The 20,487-nt window shown below is 39.7% G+C and overlaps 1 protein-coding gene across 1 annotated transcript in view; it reads right to left on the bottom strand.

The window, feature by feature from the left end:
• The window catches only part of COL7A1 (collagen type VII alpha 1 chain), a 398,512-nt gene that overhangs the window by 11,400 nt on the left and 366,625 nt on the right, over window positions 1–20,487 (bottom strand). Inside the window, exons 87-102 of the mRNA XM_053689357.1 lie at window positions 16,429–16,497; window positions 13,609–13,644; window positions 13,398–13,439; window positions 13,202–13,246; window positions 13,060–13,104; window positions 12,740–12,775; window positions 12,590–12,649; window positions 4,894–5,019; window positions 4,643–4,714; window positions 4,517–4,552; window positions 4,373–4,432; window positions 3,506–3,550; window positions 3,038–3,073; window positions 1,470–1,505; window positions 1,324–1,380; window positions 1,019–1,090 (exon numbers count right to left, since the gene is read on the bottom strand). Of these exons, the coding sequence (XP_053545332.1) occupies window positions 1,019–1,090; window positions 1,324–1,380; window positions 1,470–1,505; window positions 3,038–3,073; window positions 3,506–3,550; window positions 4,373–4,432; window positions 4,517–4,552; window positions 4,643–4,714; window positions 4,894–5,019; window positions 12,590–12,649; window positions 12,740–12,775; window positions 13,060–13,104; window positions 13,202–13,246; window positions 13,398–13,439; window positions 13,609–13,644; window positions 16,429–16,497 (873 nt within the window). The remainder of the gene's footprint in view (window positions 1–1,018; window positions 1,091–1,323; window positions 1,381–1,469; window positions 1,506–3,037; window positions 3,074–3,505; window positions 3,551–4,372; window positions 4,433–4,516; window positions 4,553–4,642; window positions 4,715–4,893; window positions 5,020–12,589; window positions 12,650–12,739; window positions 12,776–13,059; window positions 13,105–13,201; window positions 13,247–13,397; window positions 13,440–13,608; window positions 13,645–16,428; window positions 16,498–20,487) is intronic.

Below are 20,487 nucleotides of genomic sequence, written 5' to 3'. Positions count from 1 at the left end.
ATTATAATAATGAGCTTATTTCTTTCCTGACAAACACTGTGTAAAATAATGCGGTCATGAACGTGTCATCATGTTAACCCTATATGCTCTAATCACTGCCTATAAGAAGTTTTGTTCATCTTTCAATAAACAGAGCAGATGTTAGACTGATTGCTGCATGGTCTGATTTCTGTTCTCTGGGATATCCTGTTATCAAATAATCCAGTCATTTCCAGCTGATATGGTGTACTCCAGGCCAAGCGCTGACTGCCACTCCCCCCGAAAATAACACCTAACAGTTGGGTTGGTTACAGTTAGGGCTTGGCTGGTTACAGTTAGGGCTAGGGTTGGGCTGGTTACAGTTAGGGTTGGGTTGGTTACAGTTAGTGCTAGGGTTGGGTTGGTTGTAGTTAGGGCTCGGTTTGGGTTGGTTACAGTCAGTGCTAGGGTTAGGTTGATTGTAGTTAGGGCTAGGGTTGGGTTCACTTAGGAATACATCTTGGAGATAGGAATAGGTAAACACTAACTCTAACCCAATGAAAAAAAAGCAGATTGTAATGCCACTTTCTGGGTCTTGTTTTTTTTAAAAATATTAAACTATTTGAACAGTATTTTAAACATTGAGATTAACCCATGTGTGTGATATCTTGGAAGTAAAGAGCTGAAATACAGGGATATAATTACCAATTAAAAGCATACCACAGTATTTAGCTGTGCAAATAACTAATATGTTTATTGAAATTTAATGAGTTTTACAAATGGGATAAAGTTTTTCTATACACTGGCTTGTAAGAAAGATGGTCAAAACTGTATGTAATTAAATAATGTATTTTTTATTGAGGGCAGAAGACTTGTCTGGCATTGTGTATTCTGTTATTATTCATTGTGCAGTTTGTTCACTTTAATTCAACAACAGGTACAAACTTCTTGACTTTTAATGTCTCCAGGTAGAAGCTTCATTTCAAAGAATTGTTCAGATGGAAACTCTCAATTTCTAGAGGACCCTCATGTATCTGACCCCAGACTAAGTCTTTGTTACCTTCTCTCCATGTAGACCTTGGTCTCCTTTATCCCCTTTCTCTCCTTCTGAACCTTTAGCGCCTCGATCCCCCTGAGTAGTGAATTACATAGAAATATGAATGTGCTGTCGTGTTATCTTTTTTTGAATCAGGCAGTTTAGCAAATGAACAAAAACAGTTGATTTATTACAATGCCGCTCGTATTAAACATCAGCAAAGAGTCCATATGCCTTAAAGATCCTGTTTTATTGGAAACAGAAGTCTTGAAAATAAAGTAATGGGACAGGGTGTAGATGTAGGGAGTTATCATGCCACTGAGACCTACCAGTTCCCCTTTGTTTCCTTTTATACCAGGAGGTCCCTCAACGAGGGCTGTGTCACCCTGTGGAATAAGAGAAAAACATCAGACCCATCACATGTGACACAATACAGTGACCAATAAAAAAACAGATGCACATTTGTAAATCTTACCTTGTCTCCTTTTTGTCCCACAGGACCTGAGTCCCCCTTGAAATAATAAAGAAAAAGTTAAAAGACAAAGACAACCACAGGTAAAATGGATCATTGGGAATACATTAAAGGGGAGAAAAATAAACTGCACTACACTGTCTCATGATCCCTGCAAATCTCACTACTTATTCTGTAGCACAAACCACTTTGCACACATTGTGCTAATTTTCTACAGTCTCACAGAAGAGAATCACAGCATTAAAGGGATAGAAAGGTCAAAATGTAAATGTGCGTTTCATTCTGAAATAGAAGTCTGTTTGCTTAGGGAAGTATATTAGAAATAATAAAGTTATTAGTATTTTTCTGTGACATATGCACATATCCTGTGAGGGGCCGTGCACCAGTAATCAAACATCATGCTCGCTCATAGAGCTGGCTGTGGTGTGCATTATTTCTGAAGATTTAATTTGTGTTATACAGTACTGACTCTCTAAGCAGGCAAAGGGGTCAATTTATCAAGCTCCGTACAGAGTTTGATGCCCCGTGTTTCCGGCGAGCTGGAAACAGAAGTTATGAAGCAGTGGTCTAAAGACCGCTGCTCCATAACTTGTCCGCCTGCTCTGAGGCGGCGGACAGAAATCAACCCGATCGAATACCATCGGGTTGATTGACACCCCCTGCTAGCGGCCGATTGACCACGAATCTGCAGGGGCGGTACTGCACCAGCAGTTTACAAGAACTGCTGGTGCAATGATAAATGCAGAGAGCGTATGCTGTCGGCATTTATCGATGTGCGGCGGACATGATAGGCTACTTTGTATCATGTCTGCTCGCACATTAATAAATATACCACCCCAGTGTTTGTATCCCGGTGCACGGGCCTTTGCAGGATATCTAATAACTTTTACTACAAGCATTTTTACTAATGGAAGCGTATTGCACAAATGTTTCTTTTTCACATGCACATTAATATCCCTTTAAAAGCATCAGGCAAATACTTTTGTAAAGGTGCTGATCCGCTCTTAAAAAAAGGAAATGGTCTGTGATGTTGAAAGATGGTGGAGATGATCTAAGCTGCTAAATAACTTTTAAGTTTTTTTGGAACTGTAGACATAAACCATGCGCCTCTCACAGCATGTTAGGGATTGTGGACCAGTCTATCTATTAAAGGTAGAACATGCAGTTTTAAACAACTAATTTATTTCTATTATCACATTTCCTTCATTCTCTTTTGTAAAAACAAGCAGGGACGTAAGCTTAGGAGCGTGCACGTGTCTGGAACATTATATGGCAGCAGTTTTGCAGGAATCTTATCCATTTGCAAGAGCACTAGATGGTAGCACTATTTGCTGCATTGTATTGCTCCAGATGCCTACCTAGGTATCTCTTCAACAAAGAACATCATGGGAACAAAGCAAATTTGATAATAGATATAAAATGGAAACTTGTTTAAACAAATTGTATGCTCTGTCTGAAGCGGTCACAAAATGAGCATGGCATTCTCAGTGCGATTCCTCGTGTGGTAAAATAAAGAGCACGTTTTTATTTCAGTAGTACCTTGTTAGAATATGTTGCTCCCAGATACTAACCTTGTCTCCTCTATCTCCTCTGTTCCCAGAAGGACCCTGAAATAGAAAACAGACCCAGGTATGTTATGGTCAGGCCTATAATCTGTTAGCTCTTGGGGTTTGATGGCAGAAATAATGATCAGTTCTGTTGTACACAGAGCTGCAGAATATATTGGCACGTGTATGTTATATTATTCTTAATGAAGACTGCATTTCAGAGGCTGTTGTTACTGTTTGTGCTTAGTGATCATGTTGTTGTTTATAGAACTGATGATAGATAAACTCAGCAGTACGCACAATAGAGCACAAGCCGGGAGACAATGATGAGTTTATGGAACTACAATAGGATGACCATAACTTAGCACAAGTAATGTAACTATGTATAAAGCAAGAGAATCAGAAAATGTTAGTGCCAAAAGTCAAGTATAGAAATATACACGTGATTATATTAGGGGGTCAGAAAACAGAGCAGATAAGCAGATCATTTACCGGAGGGCCTCGATCACCTTCCAGTCCTGGGCGACCATCTTCTCCCTGCGATATAAGAAAATGGAGATACATCATTTGTATAAATACTGCACTATAGAAGAAATGGCAGATAGATAGATAGACAGACATACAGATAGAGAGATAGATATAAATATAGCTAGATATAGATAAATATAGAGATAGACAAATAGATTCACATTAGCAGCATGATATTTGTAGACTATGAGCTAGATCACCAATGATGTGCAATCTGTAGTGCAGGGCACGTTATCTATCACTAGGTCTCACACTAAGAATAACGCACAATCAGGTACTATCAGATGGTTACAAATGTTAACTACAGCATCTTAAAGCAGACAAAATGTTTTTAGCGAGCCCTTTACTTTTAATAGATCGTGTAGAGGGCTCTATTACAATGCTCAATGCGCTCATATTATATGTAGTAAGTTAAGCGTTGAGCTCCAGCACAATCCAAAATAGCACTGAAAAGAATTGCACTTTTTTGTGACCTGAAGTATATATTTATAATAGTTTAACACAGAATTATTTAAAGAACAACTTGAGCACCATCAGGTAGCGATATCAGACATGCATTTTATTGCCCCCCCCCCCACAGAAGTCTATTATGCGAAGGATTTAGTGCTGTACAACATGCAGATGTTAGCGTGCCCTATTGCTCTAGCGATAAAATATAACTGATCTTACAATATGATCTGAAAAATAGAAGCGCTATTAATTGTGATTGAGTGATGTTTATGCACAATAGCTCTGTCTTTGTCTACTTGTAATCTTGACCTATATATTTTATATTACCTGGACATACAATAGTTTTGTATAACATGTAGCAGTTGATAGCTGTATACTTACCCTCGGACCTGGGTCACCTCTTTCACCTCTAGGACCCAACAACCCAATTCCTGAATCGCCCTAAATCACAAAACAAGAGAGTATAATGAACCTATGTAACTATACACGATAAGAACTGTATAAAAAAGTGTAAGCAAGGCATACCTTATCTCCCTTCACTCCTGATGTTCCTGGGGGCCCCTGAATAAGACATTTTTAGAATATATAAATCAGCTCACAAGTCATGAGCAATTAACAGATCATGATTAAGCTCTATGATTGTGCTCTTACCGTAGCACCAGAAGGTCCAGGTGGCCCTTGTGGCCCAGGATTTCCTTCTCTCCCAGGAAAGCCAATCAAACCCTTCAAAAAAATACAAACATCAGTTTCTATAGAAACATGAGACATAAAGTGAGGTTTGTGCAGTAAATGCATAGCCAGGAAAGCTACTTAGAACAACACTTAGTAGAACATTAATCATGGATAGAACCTACTGAGGAGAAAGAAAATAACCAAGTTTTATTTGTACGGTATACACTTACCCTCTCTCCAGGTGGCCCTGGAGGACCTGTCTGTCCAGCTTCCCCCCTTACTCCAGGCTGACCTGGTATCCCGGCAATTCCTTGCAGTCCAGGAGGCCCTGAGGGTCCAGGCAAACCAAGATCTCCCTATTGAAAGTCAAACACTTATTAATGGTTCTTGCAATATATGTTTTATGTGCTTCCAAGATTATCAGTTGGCACAAACGTTTTCATCAACTGTTTCTTTTAAATGAGCGCTACCAAGGTCTAAAACACCATTAGTGCTGTACCTAATTGAAGCAGCAAACTATTTAACAGTTTTGTAAATCTTTGAATGCATTGGTTCATCCTTCATATCCGTAAATATTTTATTTTGCTAGAATTTGTTGGGGCATGAAAAGGTTGTCATCATTTTGTTACCCTCTTTGGTGCACCAAATCAGGCTGAAATGATTTACAGGTATCTTTAATAGCCAAAGAGTTAAGTGGTTAAAAGCTTAACCTTGATATCATATAGTTATGTAATACTCTGTTGCCTACATTCACTAACATTCTACAGCCTTTCACTGAAGCTACCGCAGGCAAGTTCCATTTAATAACACAGGAAGTGGTGAGAATGGAAAGGCTGCAGACAGGTTAAATCTCCAGTGTGATGTATTTCACCAAAGTCTATGCTATTCTATAGAGAAAATACATTACATACACATATACATGTCTAAATATGTGTATGTATGTGTGTATATATATATATATATATATATATATATATATATATATATATATATATATATGTGTGTGTGTGTATTTATGTGTTTGTAATTATGTGTTTGTAATGTGTGTGTGTATATATATATATATATTGACTGACACACTATGATGAATTGTATGAAATAAAGATGTTTTTCTACTGTCAAGTCCTGTGAGTGCCCTTTCTTGGAATTATTTATGCATGTGATTTGAGGAGTCACCCAGGCACTGGATAAGCTATGGCTGAGGGAGTGAGTGCATGATAAGTGCATATATATATATATATATATATATACAGTATATGTGTGACGTGTATACACATATAAACACATGTATACACACACACATATGTACATATACAGTATATAAGTCCTGGCCAAAAGTTTTGAGAATGACAAAAATATTAATTTTCAGAAAGTCTGCTGCCTCAGTTTTTATGATGGCAATTTGCATATACTCCAGAATGTTATGAAGAGTGATCAGATCAATTGCAAAGTCCCTCTTTGCCATGAAAATTAACTTAATCCCCAAAAAAACGTTAACACAGGTGTCAGTGTTGACGAGGACAAGGCTGGAGACCACTCTGTCATGCTGATTGAGTTAGAATAACAGACTGGAAGCTTTAAAATGAGGGTGGTGCTTGAAGAAGGCTTCAGGGCGCCTAAAAAAGTCCCGCAAGTGCCAGGACCATCTCCTAATGTTGATTCAGCTGCGGGAGCAGGGCATCACCAGTGCAGAGTTTGCTCAGGAATGGCAGCAGGCAGGTGTGAGTTAATCTGCACACACAGTGAGGCGAAGACTTTTGGACGATGGCCTGGTGTCAAGAAGGGCAGCAATGAAGCCACTTCTCTCCAGGAAAAACATCAGGGACAGACTGATATTCTGCAAAAGGTACAGGTATGGGACTTCTGAGGACTGGGGTAAAGTCATTTTCTCTGATGAATCCCTTTCCATTTGTTTGGGGCATCCGGAAAAGAAAACGTGAGCTCTACCATCAGTCCTGTGTCATGTCAACAGTAAAGCATCGTGAGACCAGGGCTCACTCAAAATTTTGCCTGAGAACACATCCATGAATAAAGAATGGTACAAAAACATCCTTCAAGAGCAACTTCTCCCAACCATCCAAGAACAGTTTGGTGACGAACAATGCATTTTCCAGCATGATGGAGCACCTTGCCATAAGGTAAAAGTGATAACTAAGTGGCTTATCTATCTATCTATTGGGTACTTGTAAAGCACAAACTAATCATCTGTGAGGGTCTCAAGGCGCTAAGGGAAGTCAAAAAGAGGGGGGGGGGGGCTATGGAAAGATGATTCAGTCAAAGAGGTCTTGAGGTCCTTCCTGAAGTTTGTAAGGGAGGTGGATTGTCTGAGGTGTAGCGGGAGGGTGTTCAATGTCTTTGCTGCCATATAGGAGAAGGATCTTCCTCCAGCTGTGGTTTTCCTGATGCAGGGGATGACTGCAATGGCTTGGTCGGCTGATCAGAATTGTCTGGAGAGGGTATAGAAATTGATGCAGTGGTTGATGTATTCGGGACTGATGTTGTGAAGGGCCTTGAATGCGTGGGTTAGGAGCTTGAAGTTGATTCTCTTGTTGACGGGGAGCCAGTGTAGGTTCCTTAGGTGTTCAGTGATGTGGCATTGGCGAGGGATGTCGAGGATGAGTCTGGCTGAGGTATTTTATATGCGCTGGAATCATTTTTGGAGCTTGATGGTGGGCCCGGCATAGAGTGCATTGCCGTAGTCCAGTCGACTACTGATGAGGGCGTGGGTGAAAACATTTCTGGTTTCGGTAGGGATCCACTTGAAGATTTTTCGCAGTAGGTGGAGTATGTGGAAACGAGTCGAGGAGACAGGGTTGATTTGAAGGTCCATGGAGAGCGATGAGTCAAGGATGACGTCTAGATTTTGTGCGTGGTATGTTGGGGTCAGAGGGTTTCCGAGGGATGTGGGCTACCAGGAATCATCCCATGCGGATTTAGTGGGTCAGAGGAGGAGGATTTTGGTATTTTCTTTGCTGAGTTTGAGATGGTTGTCACTCATCCAGGAGGCGATTGCTGTCAGTTCTTCGTGGACGTTTTTCTTGGTGGTGTCGTGGTCTTGGGTGAGTGAGATGATTAACTGGGTGTCGTCGGCATAGGAGACGATGTTGAGGTTGTGTCGTCGGGTGATGGCGGCGAGAGGGGCCATGTAGATGCTGAAGAGGGTGGGGCTGAGTGAGGAGCTTATGGAACAAAACATCTATATTTTAGGTCAATGGCCAGGAAACTCCCCAGACCTTAATCCCATTGAGAACTTGTGGTCAATCCTCAAGAGGCGGGTAAACAAATCCCCCCCTCCACCACCACAAATTCTGACAAACTCCAAGCATTGATTATGCAAGAATAGGATTCCATCAGTCAGGATGTGGCCCAGAAGTTGATTGACAGCATGCCAGGGTGAATTGCAGAGGTCTTGAAAAAGAAGGGTCAACACTGCAAATATTGACTCTTTGCATAAGCTTAATGTAATTGTCAATAAAAGGCTTTGACACTTATGAAATGGTTGTAAATATACTTCAGTATACCATATTAACATCTGATAAAAAGATCTAAAAACACTGATGCAGCAGACTTTGTGAAAATTAATATATGTGTCATTCTCCAAACTTTTGGCCAGGACTGTACACACACAACTCCAATTTCCGAAAAGGTTTGGACAGTATGGAAAATGCAAAAAACAAACAAAAAGAGTATTTTGAAATTTCAATTCACCCTGTACTACATTGAAAACACATTCACCTAGATTACGAGTTTTGCGTTAGAGGCTATGCGGTGCTAACGAGCAGTTTATGCTCACCGCTCACTTACAGACAGCGCTGGTATTACGGGTTTTTACAAACCAGACAAGAAGTGAGCGTTGAGCAAAATTTTGCTCCTTACTGCACTCCAATACCAGCGCTGCTTACGTTAGCGGCGAGCTGGTGTAACGTGCTTGTGCATGATTTCCCGATAGGAATCAACGGGGAGAGCCAGCTGAAAAAAGTCTAACACCTGCCAAAAAGCATCGTTAAGCTCCTTAACGCAGCCCCATTGATTCCTAAGGGTAAATAAAATTTATATCTACACCTAACACCCTAACATGAACCCCGAGTCTAAACACCCCTAATCTTACACTTATTAACCCCTAAAATGCTGCCCCCGACATCGCCGCAACCTACATTATATTATTAACCCCTAATCTGCCACTCCAGACACCGCCGCCACCTCCATTATACTTATGAACCCCTAATCTGCTGCCCCCAACATCGCCGACACCTACATTATATTTATTAACCCCTAATCTGCCTTCCCCAATGTCGCCACAATCTACGCCGCCACCAGCATTGCCGCCCCTATAATAAACATATTAACCCCTAAACCACTGCACTCCCACATCGCAAACATTAGTTAAATATTATTAACCCCTAATCTGTCGTCCCTAACATCGCCGCCACCTACCTACATTTATTAACCCCTAATCTGCCGCCCCTATAATAAATTTATTAACCCCTAAACCTAAGTCTAACCCTAACCCCCACTAACTTAAATATAATTTAAATAAATCTAAATAAAATTACTATAATTAACTAACTTATTCCTATTTAAAACTAAATACCTATAAAATAAACCCTAAGATAGCTACAATATAACTAATAATTACATTGTATCTAGTTTAGGGTTTATTTTTATTTTACAGGCAAGTTTGTATTTATTTTAACTAGGTAGAATAGCTATTAAATAGTTATTAACTATTTAATAACTACCTAGCTAAAATAAATACAAATTTACCTGTAAAATAAAACCTAACCTAAGTTACAATTACACCTAACACTACACTATAATTAAATTAATTACCTAAATTAAATACAATTAATTACAATTAGATAAAATTATCTAAAGTGCAAAAAAAACAAAACACTAAATTACAGAAAATAAACAAATTACAAGATTTTTAAACTAATTACACCTAATTTAATCCCCCTAACAAAATAAAAAGCCCCCCCAAAATAAAAAAATAAGCCCTACCCTACACTAAATTACAAATAGCCCTTAAAAGGGCCTTTTGCTGGGCATTGCCCCAAAGTAATCAGCTCTTTTACCTGTAAAAAAATTTACAAATCCCCCCCAACATTAAAACCCACCACCCACACAACCAACCCTACTCTAAAACCCACCCAAAACCCCCTTAAAAAACCTAACACTAACCCCTTTAAGATCACCTTACCGGGAGAAGTCTTCATCCAATCGGGCCGAAGTCCTCAAAGAATCCGGCAGAAGTGGTCCTCTAGACGTGCAGAAGTCTTCATCCAGACGGCATTTTCTATCTTCATCCATCCAACGCGGAGCGGGTCCATCTTCAAGACATCCAACGCGGAGCATCCTCTTCTTTCCATGGCGACTGAAGAATGAAGGTTCCTTTAAGTGACGTCATCCAAGATGGCGTCCCCTAGATTCCGATTTACTGATAGAATTCTATCAGCCAACCGGAATTAAGGTAGGAAAAATCCTATTGGCTGATGCAATCAGCCAATAGGATTGAACTTCAATCCTATTGGCTGATCCAATCAGCCAATAGGATTGAGCTGGCATTCTATTGGCTGTTCCAATTGGGTGGGTTTTAGAGTAGGGTTGGTTGTGTGGGTGGTGGGTTTTAATGTTGGGGGGGGATTTGTAATTTTTTTTACAGGTAAAAGAGCTGATTACTTTGGGGCAATGCCCCGCAAAAGGCCCTTTTAAGGGCTATTTGTAATTTAGTGTAGGGTAGGGCTTTTTTTTATTTTCGTTTTTTTTTTTATTTTGTTAGGGGGATTAGATTAGGTGTAATTAGTTTAAAAATCTTGTAATTTGTTTATTATTTTCTGTAATTTAGTGGGGGGGGGGTTTGTACTTTAGATAATTTTTATTTAATTGTATTTAATTTAGGAAATTAATTATAGTGTAGTGTTAGGTGTAATTGTAACTTAGGTTTGGTTTTATTTTACAGGTAAATTTGTATTTATTTTAGCTAGGTAGTTATTAAATAGTTAATAACTATTTAATAGCTATTCTACCTAGATAAAATAAATACAAACTTACCTGTAAAATAAAAATAAACCCTAAGCTAGCTACAATGTAACTATTAGTTATATTGTAGCTAGCTTAGGGTTTATTTTATAGGTAAGTATTTAGTTTTAAATAGGAATAATTTAGTTAGTGATAGTTATTTTTATTTAGTTTTATTTAAATTATATTTAAGTTAGGGGGGTTAGGGTTAGAGTTAGATTTAGGGGTTAATAACTTTTAATATAGTGTTGGGGGCGGCAGATTAGGGGTTAATAAATGTAGGTAGGTGTCGGTGATGTTAGGGACGGCAGATTAGGGGTTAATAATATTTAACTAGTGTTTGCGATGCGGGAGTCCGGCGGTTTAGGGGTTAATATATTTATTATAGTGGCGGTGATGTCCGGTTCGGCAGATTAGGGGTTAAAAATTTTATTTTAGTGTTTGCGATGCGGGAGGGCCTCGGTTTAGGGGTTAATAGGTAATTTATGGGTGTTAGTGTACTTTTTAGCACTTTAGTTAAGAGTTTTATGCTACGGCGTTGTAGTGTAAAACTCTTAACTACTGGCTTTAAAATGCGGTACCAGTCTTGACAGGAGAGGGTGTACCTCTCACTTTTTGTCAGACTCGTAATACCGGTGATATGCAAGTCCCATTGAAAAAAGAGGATACGCAATTTAAGTAAGTGGATTTGCGGTATTTCCAAGTCTGGCCAAAAAAGTGAGCGGTACACCTGTACCTTCAAGACTCGTAATACCAGCAGGCGTTAAAAAGCAGCGTTGGGACCGTCCAACGCTGCTTTTTAAGCCTAACGCACAACTCGTAATCTAGCCGATTATTAACACATTATTGGATGTATTACTTTGTGAATTTAATGTAGTTTTGAAAATATACTCTTGTTTCAAATATAATGACTGCAACACTCTCCAAAAAAGTTGGGACAATTTAGGACTAATAGCAAATGGCAAGGCTGAAAACCACTTCTGAATGCGTGTGATCTCCGGTCCACCAGACGTCACTGTCTCAAAAACTGTCATGAGGTTGTAATGGATATCCTGACAAGGGGTCGGTAATACTTTGGTAAACCTTTGTCAGTCAAAACCAGTTGCCGCTGCATTCACAGATGCAAGTTAAGGCTATACTATGCAAAGCAGAAGCACATCAACACTGTCCAGAAGCACTGCCGACATCTCTGCGATCCGGGTCATCCCAAGTAGGATTCATGCAGGCATAGTGCAGTGCCTACATGAACGCTTTCTCCTACTTGGATTACAATTATACATTTGATGTATTGCTTTTTTGGCCTGGGATACATTTTACCGGATAAATTGAACTGGATTCTGGACTTTAAATCTGTCAACCCGTGTTGATATTAATAATATATTTTTGATGCAGGGAGATGTTATTTTGTTGCTTAAATATATGAAACATAAATTGATTGCTTTGAAAATTATACTGTGTTAGTGCCTCTTTATGGCAGTACTTTGGTGAAGACATATATTAAAATATGATATAGTCTGTTGCTGTATTTATAAGGGTTCTGTTTCTCTTTAGTACTTATACCATTATATTAACCCTTACCGTGCACTGCATAGAAAGTGTATCCCCATATGGGGAACACGATTATATTTCTGTTTTTTTTTAATATAATATATTATATTATATTATATTATATATATATATATATATATATATACACACACACGTATAGATATTTTACAAATAATCATCATATATATATATACAAATAAATATTTATAAATAAAAAGTCCTACAATTATCGCTTGTCGGTTTTCGCTCTCGCACTTCCTTTCAACTTGTAATATGCAAAAGTTCTAAAGACCACTCGACTTGTAATCTGGCATATAATTTATAACTATTCCTTGATTGGAAGTTTGACTTGATACTTACCTTTAACCCCTGGGGCCCTACTTGTCCTGCTGGTCCAGGGAGACCTATTCCAGTTTCACCCTGAAAGTTTAGAAAACACAAAGGTCAATGACGGTTTTTAATGTAAAGGAAAAACAAATAATTAACACAGTGATAACATTTGGGACTTACTTTGTCACCCCTTTGACCAGGGGCTCCCTTTGCTCCCTAGAAATGACAAAAACAAATTCTTTATAAACCTACAAAGTAAAAGCTGAATTTTATAACGTTACAGTGGCTTTGTGTGTACATAACGGAGCTCAGCTTTCTCTGGTATTGCGCTAAAGATACACAATAAAGAACAAGGGATGATTATCAGAACCCACAGGCTTGAAATCTTCATCACAACACAAAATATTGTTATTTCTTACAATTAGACACTCAGATCTGCAGACTTATTTTCATTTTTAATTCAGAGTTTGCATTAATGTTCTTCAAGATATAAAACATACATCTTCTCCAGGGTCTCCTATTTCTCCTTTTCTTCCTGGTTCACCCTAAAAAAAGTGTAAAAATGAACTGTTAATTAACTGTGACTATTTTTGTACCAATGTTGTATATCATGTGATTAATAAACTAATTTCTAGTATTTACCCTCTCTCCTCTTAGACCTGGTCCTCCTCTGTCTCCTTTATCACCCTGCAATAATAAAAACAAATATTCTTTTTTGTATGGTTATGACAATATTAATGATAAATAGCAGCAATATCTCTGAGAACTAATTTTAGAGGTCTGCCTCCAGAGGTCTGGAGGACCATGGAGTAAAATAAATAAGTGAATATTAACTTACAGGTGCACCGGGCAATCTGTCCACTTGGTCACCTGGGGAACCCTAATAAAAATAGGAAGATATTAAAATTAAACAAAAAATAATACATTAAATGCATTATAAATAAAAGTTCCAATCACATAAAATCACATAGAAAATTACAAAATCTTACAGTAAGCAAGACAATCTAAACCTTATAAATTATAGTATACTGTATTGTAGCAGTTCTTACCTTCTCTCCTTTTATTCCAGGTGCTCCAACCACAAACTAGTGCAAAAATAAACAGAATAATTTACTATAGCAGGGCCACACAGTTTATTTTGTGACATAAGCGTATTCTCATTATAGGTAATCCATTATACGTTACATGTTTATTCTAACCTTTAAAAGGGACATGGGAAACAAAATAAATCTTTAATGATTAAGAGCATAGAATAAAAAAACTAAAAAAAACTTTGCAATTCACTTTTTATTGAGCAACGTTATCTCTTTATCATGGTCTCCTTTATTAAAATGTATCTCATTTACATGAGACATACTGAGGTAGGCTCAGGACTATACATGTGTCTAGAGCCCTATATATCAGATGTGCTTGCAACAATGCTGTATAAATGTTTTATTGTGACTTTCATGTCCCTGAAAATGAAGTTAAAACATTACATAGTTTGATTTTGATGTTGACTAAACTTGTAAACTCCACATACCAGGGAGGTGAGATCTGATCTTCCCCTAGAGAATACTGACTGAGCTTGTAAACTCCACGTACCAGGGAGGTGAGATCTGATCTGATCTTCCCCTAGAGAATACTGACTGAGCTTGTAAACTCCATGTGCCAGGGAGGTGAGATCTGATCTGATCTTCCCCTAGAGAATACTGACTGAGCTTGTAAACTCCACGTACCAGGGAGGTGAGATCTGATCTGATCTTCCCCTAGAGAATACTGACTGAGCTTGTAAACTCCACGTACCAGGGAGGTGAGATCTGATCTGATCTTCCCCTAGAGAATACTGACTGAGCTTGTAAACTCCATGTGCCAGGGAGGTGAGATCTGATCTGATCTTCCCCTAGAGAATACTGACTGAGCTTGTAAACTCCACGTACCAGGGAGGTGAGATCTGATCTGATCTTCCCCTAGAGAATACTGACTGAGCTTGTAAACTCCATGTGCCAGGGAGGTGAGATCTGATCTGATCTTCCCCTAGAGAATACTGACTGAGCTTGTAAACTCCATGTGCCAGGGAGGTAAGATCTGATCTGATCTTCCCCTAGAGAATACTGACTGAGCTTGTAAACTCCACGTACCAGGGAGGTGAGATCTGATCTGATCTTCCCCTAGAGAATACTGACTGAGCTTGTAAACTCCATGTGCCAGGGAGGTGAGATCTGATCTGATCTTCCCCTAGAGAATACTGACTGAGCTTGTAAACTCCATGTGCCAGGGAGGTGAGATCTGATCTGATCTTCCCCTAGAGAATACTGACTGAGCTTGTAAACTCCATGTGCCAGGGAGGTGAGCCCTGATCTGATCTTCCCCTAGAGAATACTGACTGAACTTGTAAACTCCATGTGCCAAGGAGGTGAAACCTGATCTTCCCCTAGAGAATACTAACTGAGCTTGTAAACTCCATGTGCCAGGGAGGTAAAACCTGATCTGATCTTCCCCTAGAGAATACTAACTGAGCTTGTAAACTCCATGTGCCAGGGAGGTGAGACCTATTTTTCCCCTAGAGATACTGACTGAGCTTGTAAACTCCATGTGCCAGGGAGGTAAGATCTGATCTGATCTTCCCCTAGAGAATACTGACTGAGCTTGTAAACTCCACGTACCAGGGAGGTGAGATCTGATCTGATCTTCCCCTAGAGAATACTGACTGAGCTTGTAAACTCCATGTGTCAGGGAGGTGAGATCTGATCTGATCTTCCCCTAGAGAATACTGACTGAGCTTGTAAACTCCATGTGCCAGGGAGGTGAGATCTGATCTGATCTTCCCCTAGAGAATACTGACTGAGCTTGTAAACTCCATGTGCCAGGGAGGTGAGCCCTGATCTGATCTTCCCCTAGAGAATACTGACTGAACTTGTAAACTCCATGTGCCAAGGAGGTGAAACCTGATCTTCCCCTAGAGAATACTAACTGAGCTTGTAAACTCCATGTGCCAGGGAGGTAAAACCTGATCTGATCTTCCCCTAGAGAATACTAACTGAGCTTGTAAACTCCATGTGCCAGGGAGGTGAGACCTATTTTTCCCCTAGAGATACTGACTGAGCTTGTAAACTCCATGTGCCAGGGAGGTGAGACCTATTCTTCCCCTAGAGATACTGACTGAGCTTGTAAACTCCATGTGGCAGGGAGGTGAGACCTATTCTTCCCCTAGAGATACTGATTGAGCTTGTAAACTCCATGTGCCAGGGAGGTGAGATCTGATCTGATCTTCCCCTGGGCCTAGAGAGTTCTTAAGAGGATCTTCAGAAACTACAAGTTTCAATGCAATGCGAGTTTTTTTCTCTGAAACCAGAATCATTTATTATACAGTTGAGTCCAAAATCACAGTTATTTTTCTCTTTCCAAGATCCTAAATAAAATATTAAAGGGACAGTCTACTTAGTCAGCAAATAAGAGTTAATTTGATTTATTTGGTACAGGAACACCCTGATCGCTCTCTCCCACACGACACTGTAAAGTTGATTGTTTTTTTTATTTCTCTTAATTACATAGCTTTTCTGTAGCCATTACTGCAGTATTGGAATTTTTAGAATAGGTGATGGTTTCAACAAACGCCCCCCCCCAGCTATTTCAAATGAAAACAAAGGTAAAGAGCTATGTATAAAAAATGTAACACACTCCAGCAGGTAAAAGGGATTATTGGGAACATATTACCTGGTAGAACCTTCCCCAGTACACCGTCCCTTTAAATATTGTCATACGTCACACATAAGCCTCTTTAGTAGTTAATTCCAGCAATACGTAGCAATGAGTATGTAGCATTTGTGCTAAACTAGTGATCCTGATACTAATATACTCAAATTATTTCTAGTTAATATATCACTTACTTCTCCTGGAGTTCCTGCTTCTCCGGCCTCACCTTTAGCTCCAGAGAGGCCCGGGGGACCTGCAGCACCCTGTAAGTAGGGCAAACAAGTAAGAGAATTAATAGTATCACAGCATGGCACACAGTTGTACATAACACTCACACTATTATTCCCTATAAAGGGCTGGATTACAGGTGGGCCGCTATTGTTATCGCCAGTCACACAAACTGAGGTCGCTACAATTTTACTGCTATAATCCGCATAACAAGTCAGGTGTTAAAAAATAAATAATAATCACAAGTTCACTTGCGCAAATGAAAGCTAAATACTGCTCCCTTTAACTATCTATGACAAGTGTCAAGTAGAAACCAGTGCTCATATTAAAGTTAAAGGGACAATAAAGACAAAATTAAATTTTTATGATTCCAATAGAGCATACAGTAAGCATCTTTCCAATTCACTTCTATTATCTAATTTGCTTTGTTCTTTTGGTATTATTTGTTGAAAAGCATACATAGGTAGGCTCAGGATATGCACTCAACAAAGGATACCAAGAGAATTAAGCAACTGTGATAATACAAATAAATTGGAAAGTTGTTTAAAATTGTATGTTCTATCTGAGTCATGAAATAAAACTTTGGGTTTTAAGTCAACTTGAGCTCTGATAAAGTCATTGCAGCTGCTCATACAGGACTTGATTTTCACACTTTTAGAAAGGTACATAGCTTTTGTACATCGACAAAACACACAGGGGCCATTTTAGATATGCTTAACATTTAATGGTCTACACCAGTGATTTTTAACCTTTTTTTTGCCGTGGCACACTTTTTTACATTAAAAAATCCTGTGGCACACCACCATCCCAAAATTTTAAAAAAATCACACATTGTAGCCTAATACAGCATATATATATACACATACACACAAACACACACATACTGTATGCCATGCCTTCTACAAACTACCCCTGCACTGGGAGTAAAAAACAAGCAAAGTTTAAAAAATATGTCACACTGTTGACAGTCTGCCGTGGCACACCTGAGGATCTCTCACGGCACACTAGTGTGCCACGGCACACTGGTTGAAAAACACTGGTCTACACCAGTGTTCCCTCTAAGGCCAGCAGTGAAACAGTTCATTTGAGAAATTAGCAAAAACTACACAATGCAAGCTGCAAGGTGTGGTTCCTTTATTAACTGTTTCACTGTTGGGCTGCTCACAGAACTGGCCTTAAAGGACAAACTGACTGGGAGGTCAGGTTGGGACAAGGAGCAGACAGAACTGACCTGGACACCACAGGTAAGTGATACCAGCCCAATGACACCAATGCATTAAAAAAAATGTATGTATATATATATATATATATATATATAATGTACATTTCTTTCCTATGGCATGGAGAGTCCACAAAACTTTCTAATTACTAGTGGGATATTCCCTCATGGGCAGCAGGAAGCGGCAAAGAGCACCCCAGCAAAGTCGTTAATATCACTTCCCTTACCCATAACCCCCAGCCATTCTCTTTGCCTTGATCACGTGTAGATGGTGTCTAAAAATTTTAATCCTTTTAATGGGTACTTTTCCCTGCAAGCAAGGATTGGGCTATGCTGTGTCCATGTCAATCTCTTTAGTAAGAGTAATGGTGACTATTAGCAGTTAGAAGACGGCGAGATGCTCTTTGCTTAAACTTATAACATTATTGCTACCCCTATTATAGAAAGCCAGAGTTGGTTACTCCAGTGGTGTATTTCGGTTTTGTGCTGCCCTAGGCACTCAAAATTCTGCTCCCCCCCCCCCACACACACACAGGATGCGGTCGAGTGAGTCAATATCCCATTAGACCGGATCCTATATGCATTAAGATGTCCTTCACCTTTACCTTACGTAAGGTTGGCAGAGGAATAGCTTTTATTGATGTGATTCATCTCCCAGACCGACAACAGAAGGGCGAACTTACCCGAATGCTGCTACACACCGGCATTATCACTGAGCATTCCAGAAGATACATAGCCGAGTTTGCTCGCATAGCAAGGAGAGCAGGTCAGAGAAGCGTAAATATTTTCCTGTGATTTGCACAAAGACACGCAAGGATGGTCTGGGATATCTGAAGATCAGCAACCTATTACCGGTGTAAGTAAGGAATACACCTTATATTACCGAACTTTATTCTTCCTGTAAAAGGAGTTTTCTCAGTCTGCTTATACCAACAGCAAAACGATTGTGCTCCTATCTGGGCTTCTTATGCTTTTGACCGATCTGCTTTCTGCAAACTAAACCTCTGAAGCTTTATATGCAAATTAACCTTTTCGCTTATGGCACTATGAACTTTTTAGCTTCTTATCTTATTGTATGTATATGTGAAATGTTTTTTATGTGATTTGACATTGTATTAAATATTCTTATTTTTTTTCCATTCCGCTGGATATTATATATTTGCTCTTTATTGTGCTATTTAATTTTGACATTTCAGCAAGGTACTACATATATTAAGCTGCCTGGCGGAGCAGCGCAGTAGTTATTTCTAGTAAACCTATTACTAGAAAACATTTTTTCTTTTGGATATGCAATGTTCCAGATCCTTGGGCCATAGATATAGTATCCCACGTTACAGAATAGGATTCAAATCATGTCCTCCCAGGGGCAGGTTCCACCTGTCAAGTTTATCTGCGAACCAGATAAAGAGAGAGGCCTTCTTAAACTGTGTAAAGGACCTATCATCCCTGGGAGTGATTGTTCCAGTTCCTCTAGAAGAACAAGGTCTAGAATTCTATTCAAATCTATTTGTAGTTCCCAATAAGGAGGGCACTTTTCATCCCATTCTGGACCTAAAGTGTCTCAATCAATTCCTCAGGGTTGCATCCTTCAAGATGGAGACCATCCGTTCTATTCTTCCTTTAGTCCAAAAGGGTCAGTTCATGATGACCATAGATCTGAAGGATGCATATCTTCATGTTCCTTTTCACAGGGATCATTACCAGTATCTAAGGTTTGCCTTCCAGGACAAACATTTTCAGTTTGTTGCCCTTCCTTTTGGCCTTGCTACATTCTCGTTTAAGCGCCATTGTTTCATCTAGCAAGATCTCATACCGAGATGTTACTGTCTATTCTACGTTCCCACGGGTGGAACGTGAATCTGGGAAAGAGTTCCCTTGTTCCAGATACAAGGGTGTGTTTCTTGGGAACAATCATAGATTCCCTGTCCATGAAGATTTTTCTATCGGATTACAGAAAATCCAAACTTCATGTTTCTTGCCTGTTTCTCCAGTCTATTTGTCCATCTGTGGCTCAATGCATGGAGGTAATTGGACTGATGGTTGCCTCCATGGACATCATTCCTTTTGCTCAGTTCCATCTGAGACCTCTGTAGCTATGTATGCTCAGTCAATGGAACGGGGACCACTCAGATCTCTCGAAGATAAATTTGGATTCCCCAACAAGAGTCTCTCTCTCATTGTGGGTTTCACAAGACCATCTGTCTCAGGGCACATGCTTCTTGAGGCCTTCCTGGGTGATTGTGACCACAGACACCAGCCTGGGGAGCAGTTTGGGGTTTCTTAAAGACACAGGGTCTGTGGACTTCAGAGGAGTCGTCTCTTCCAATAAACATCTTGGAGTTGAGAGCAATTGTCTATGCTTTAATAACTTGGCCTCAACTAGCTTTGGTCCGATTGATCAGATTTCAGTAGGACAACATCACCTTGGTGGCCTACATCAATCACCAGGGAGGAACTCTAAGTTCCTTGGCAATAAAGGAAGTGTCTCGCATTCTCCAGTGGGCAGAGTCTCACGATTGCCATCTCTCTGCCATCCACATACCAGGGGTGGACAACTGGGAGGCGGATTTTCTAAGCAGGCAGACTTTTCATCCTGGAGAGTGGGCTCTCCACCCAGAGGTTTTCACAATGATAATTCTCAGGTGGGGGGTTTCAGAGTTGGATCTGATGGCGTCTCGTCAAAACACCAAGCTTCCAAAGTACGGTTCAAGGTTAAGAGATCCTCAAGTCGTTCTAGTAGATGTTCTAGGGGTTCCCTGGAGCTTCAATCTAGCATACCTGTTTCCTCCGTTTGGGCTGCTTCCAC

Source organism: Bombina bombina, chromosome 7 (assembly GCF_027579735.1).
Source record: "Bombina bombina isolate aBomBom1 chromosome 7, aBomBom1.pri, whole genome shotgun sequence".
Taxonomy (NCBI): Eukaryota; Metazoa; Chordata; class Amphibia; order Anura; family Bombinatoridae; genus Bombina; species Bombina bombina.
This window is presented reverse-complemented; position numbering and strand designations above follow the sequence as displayed.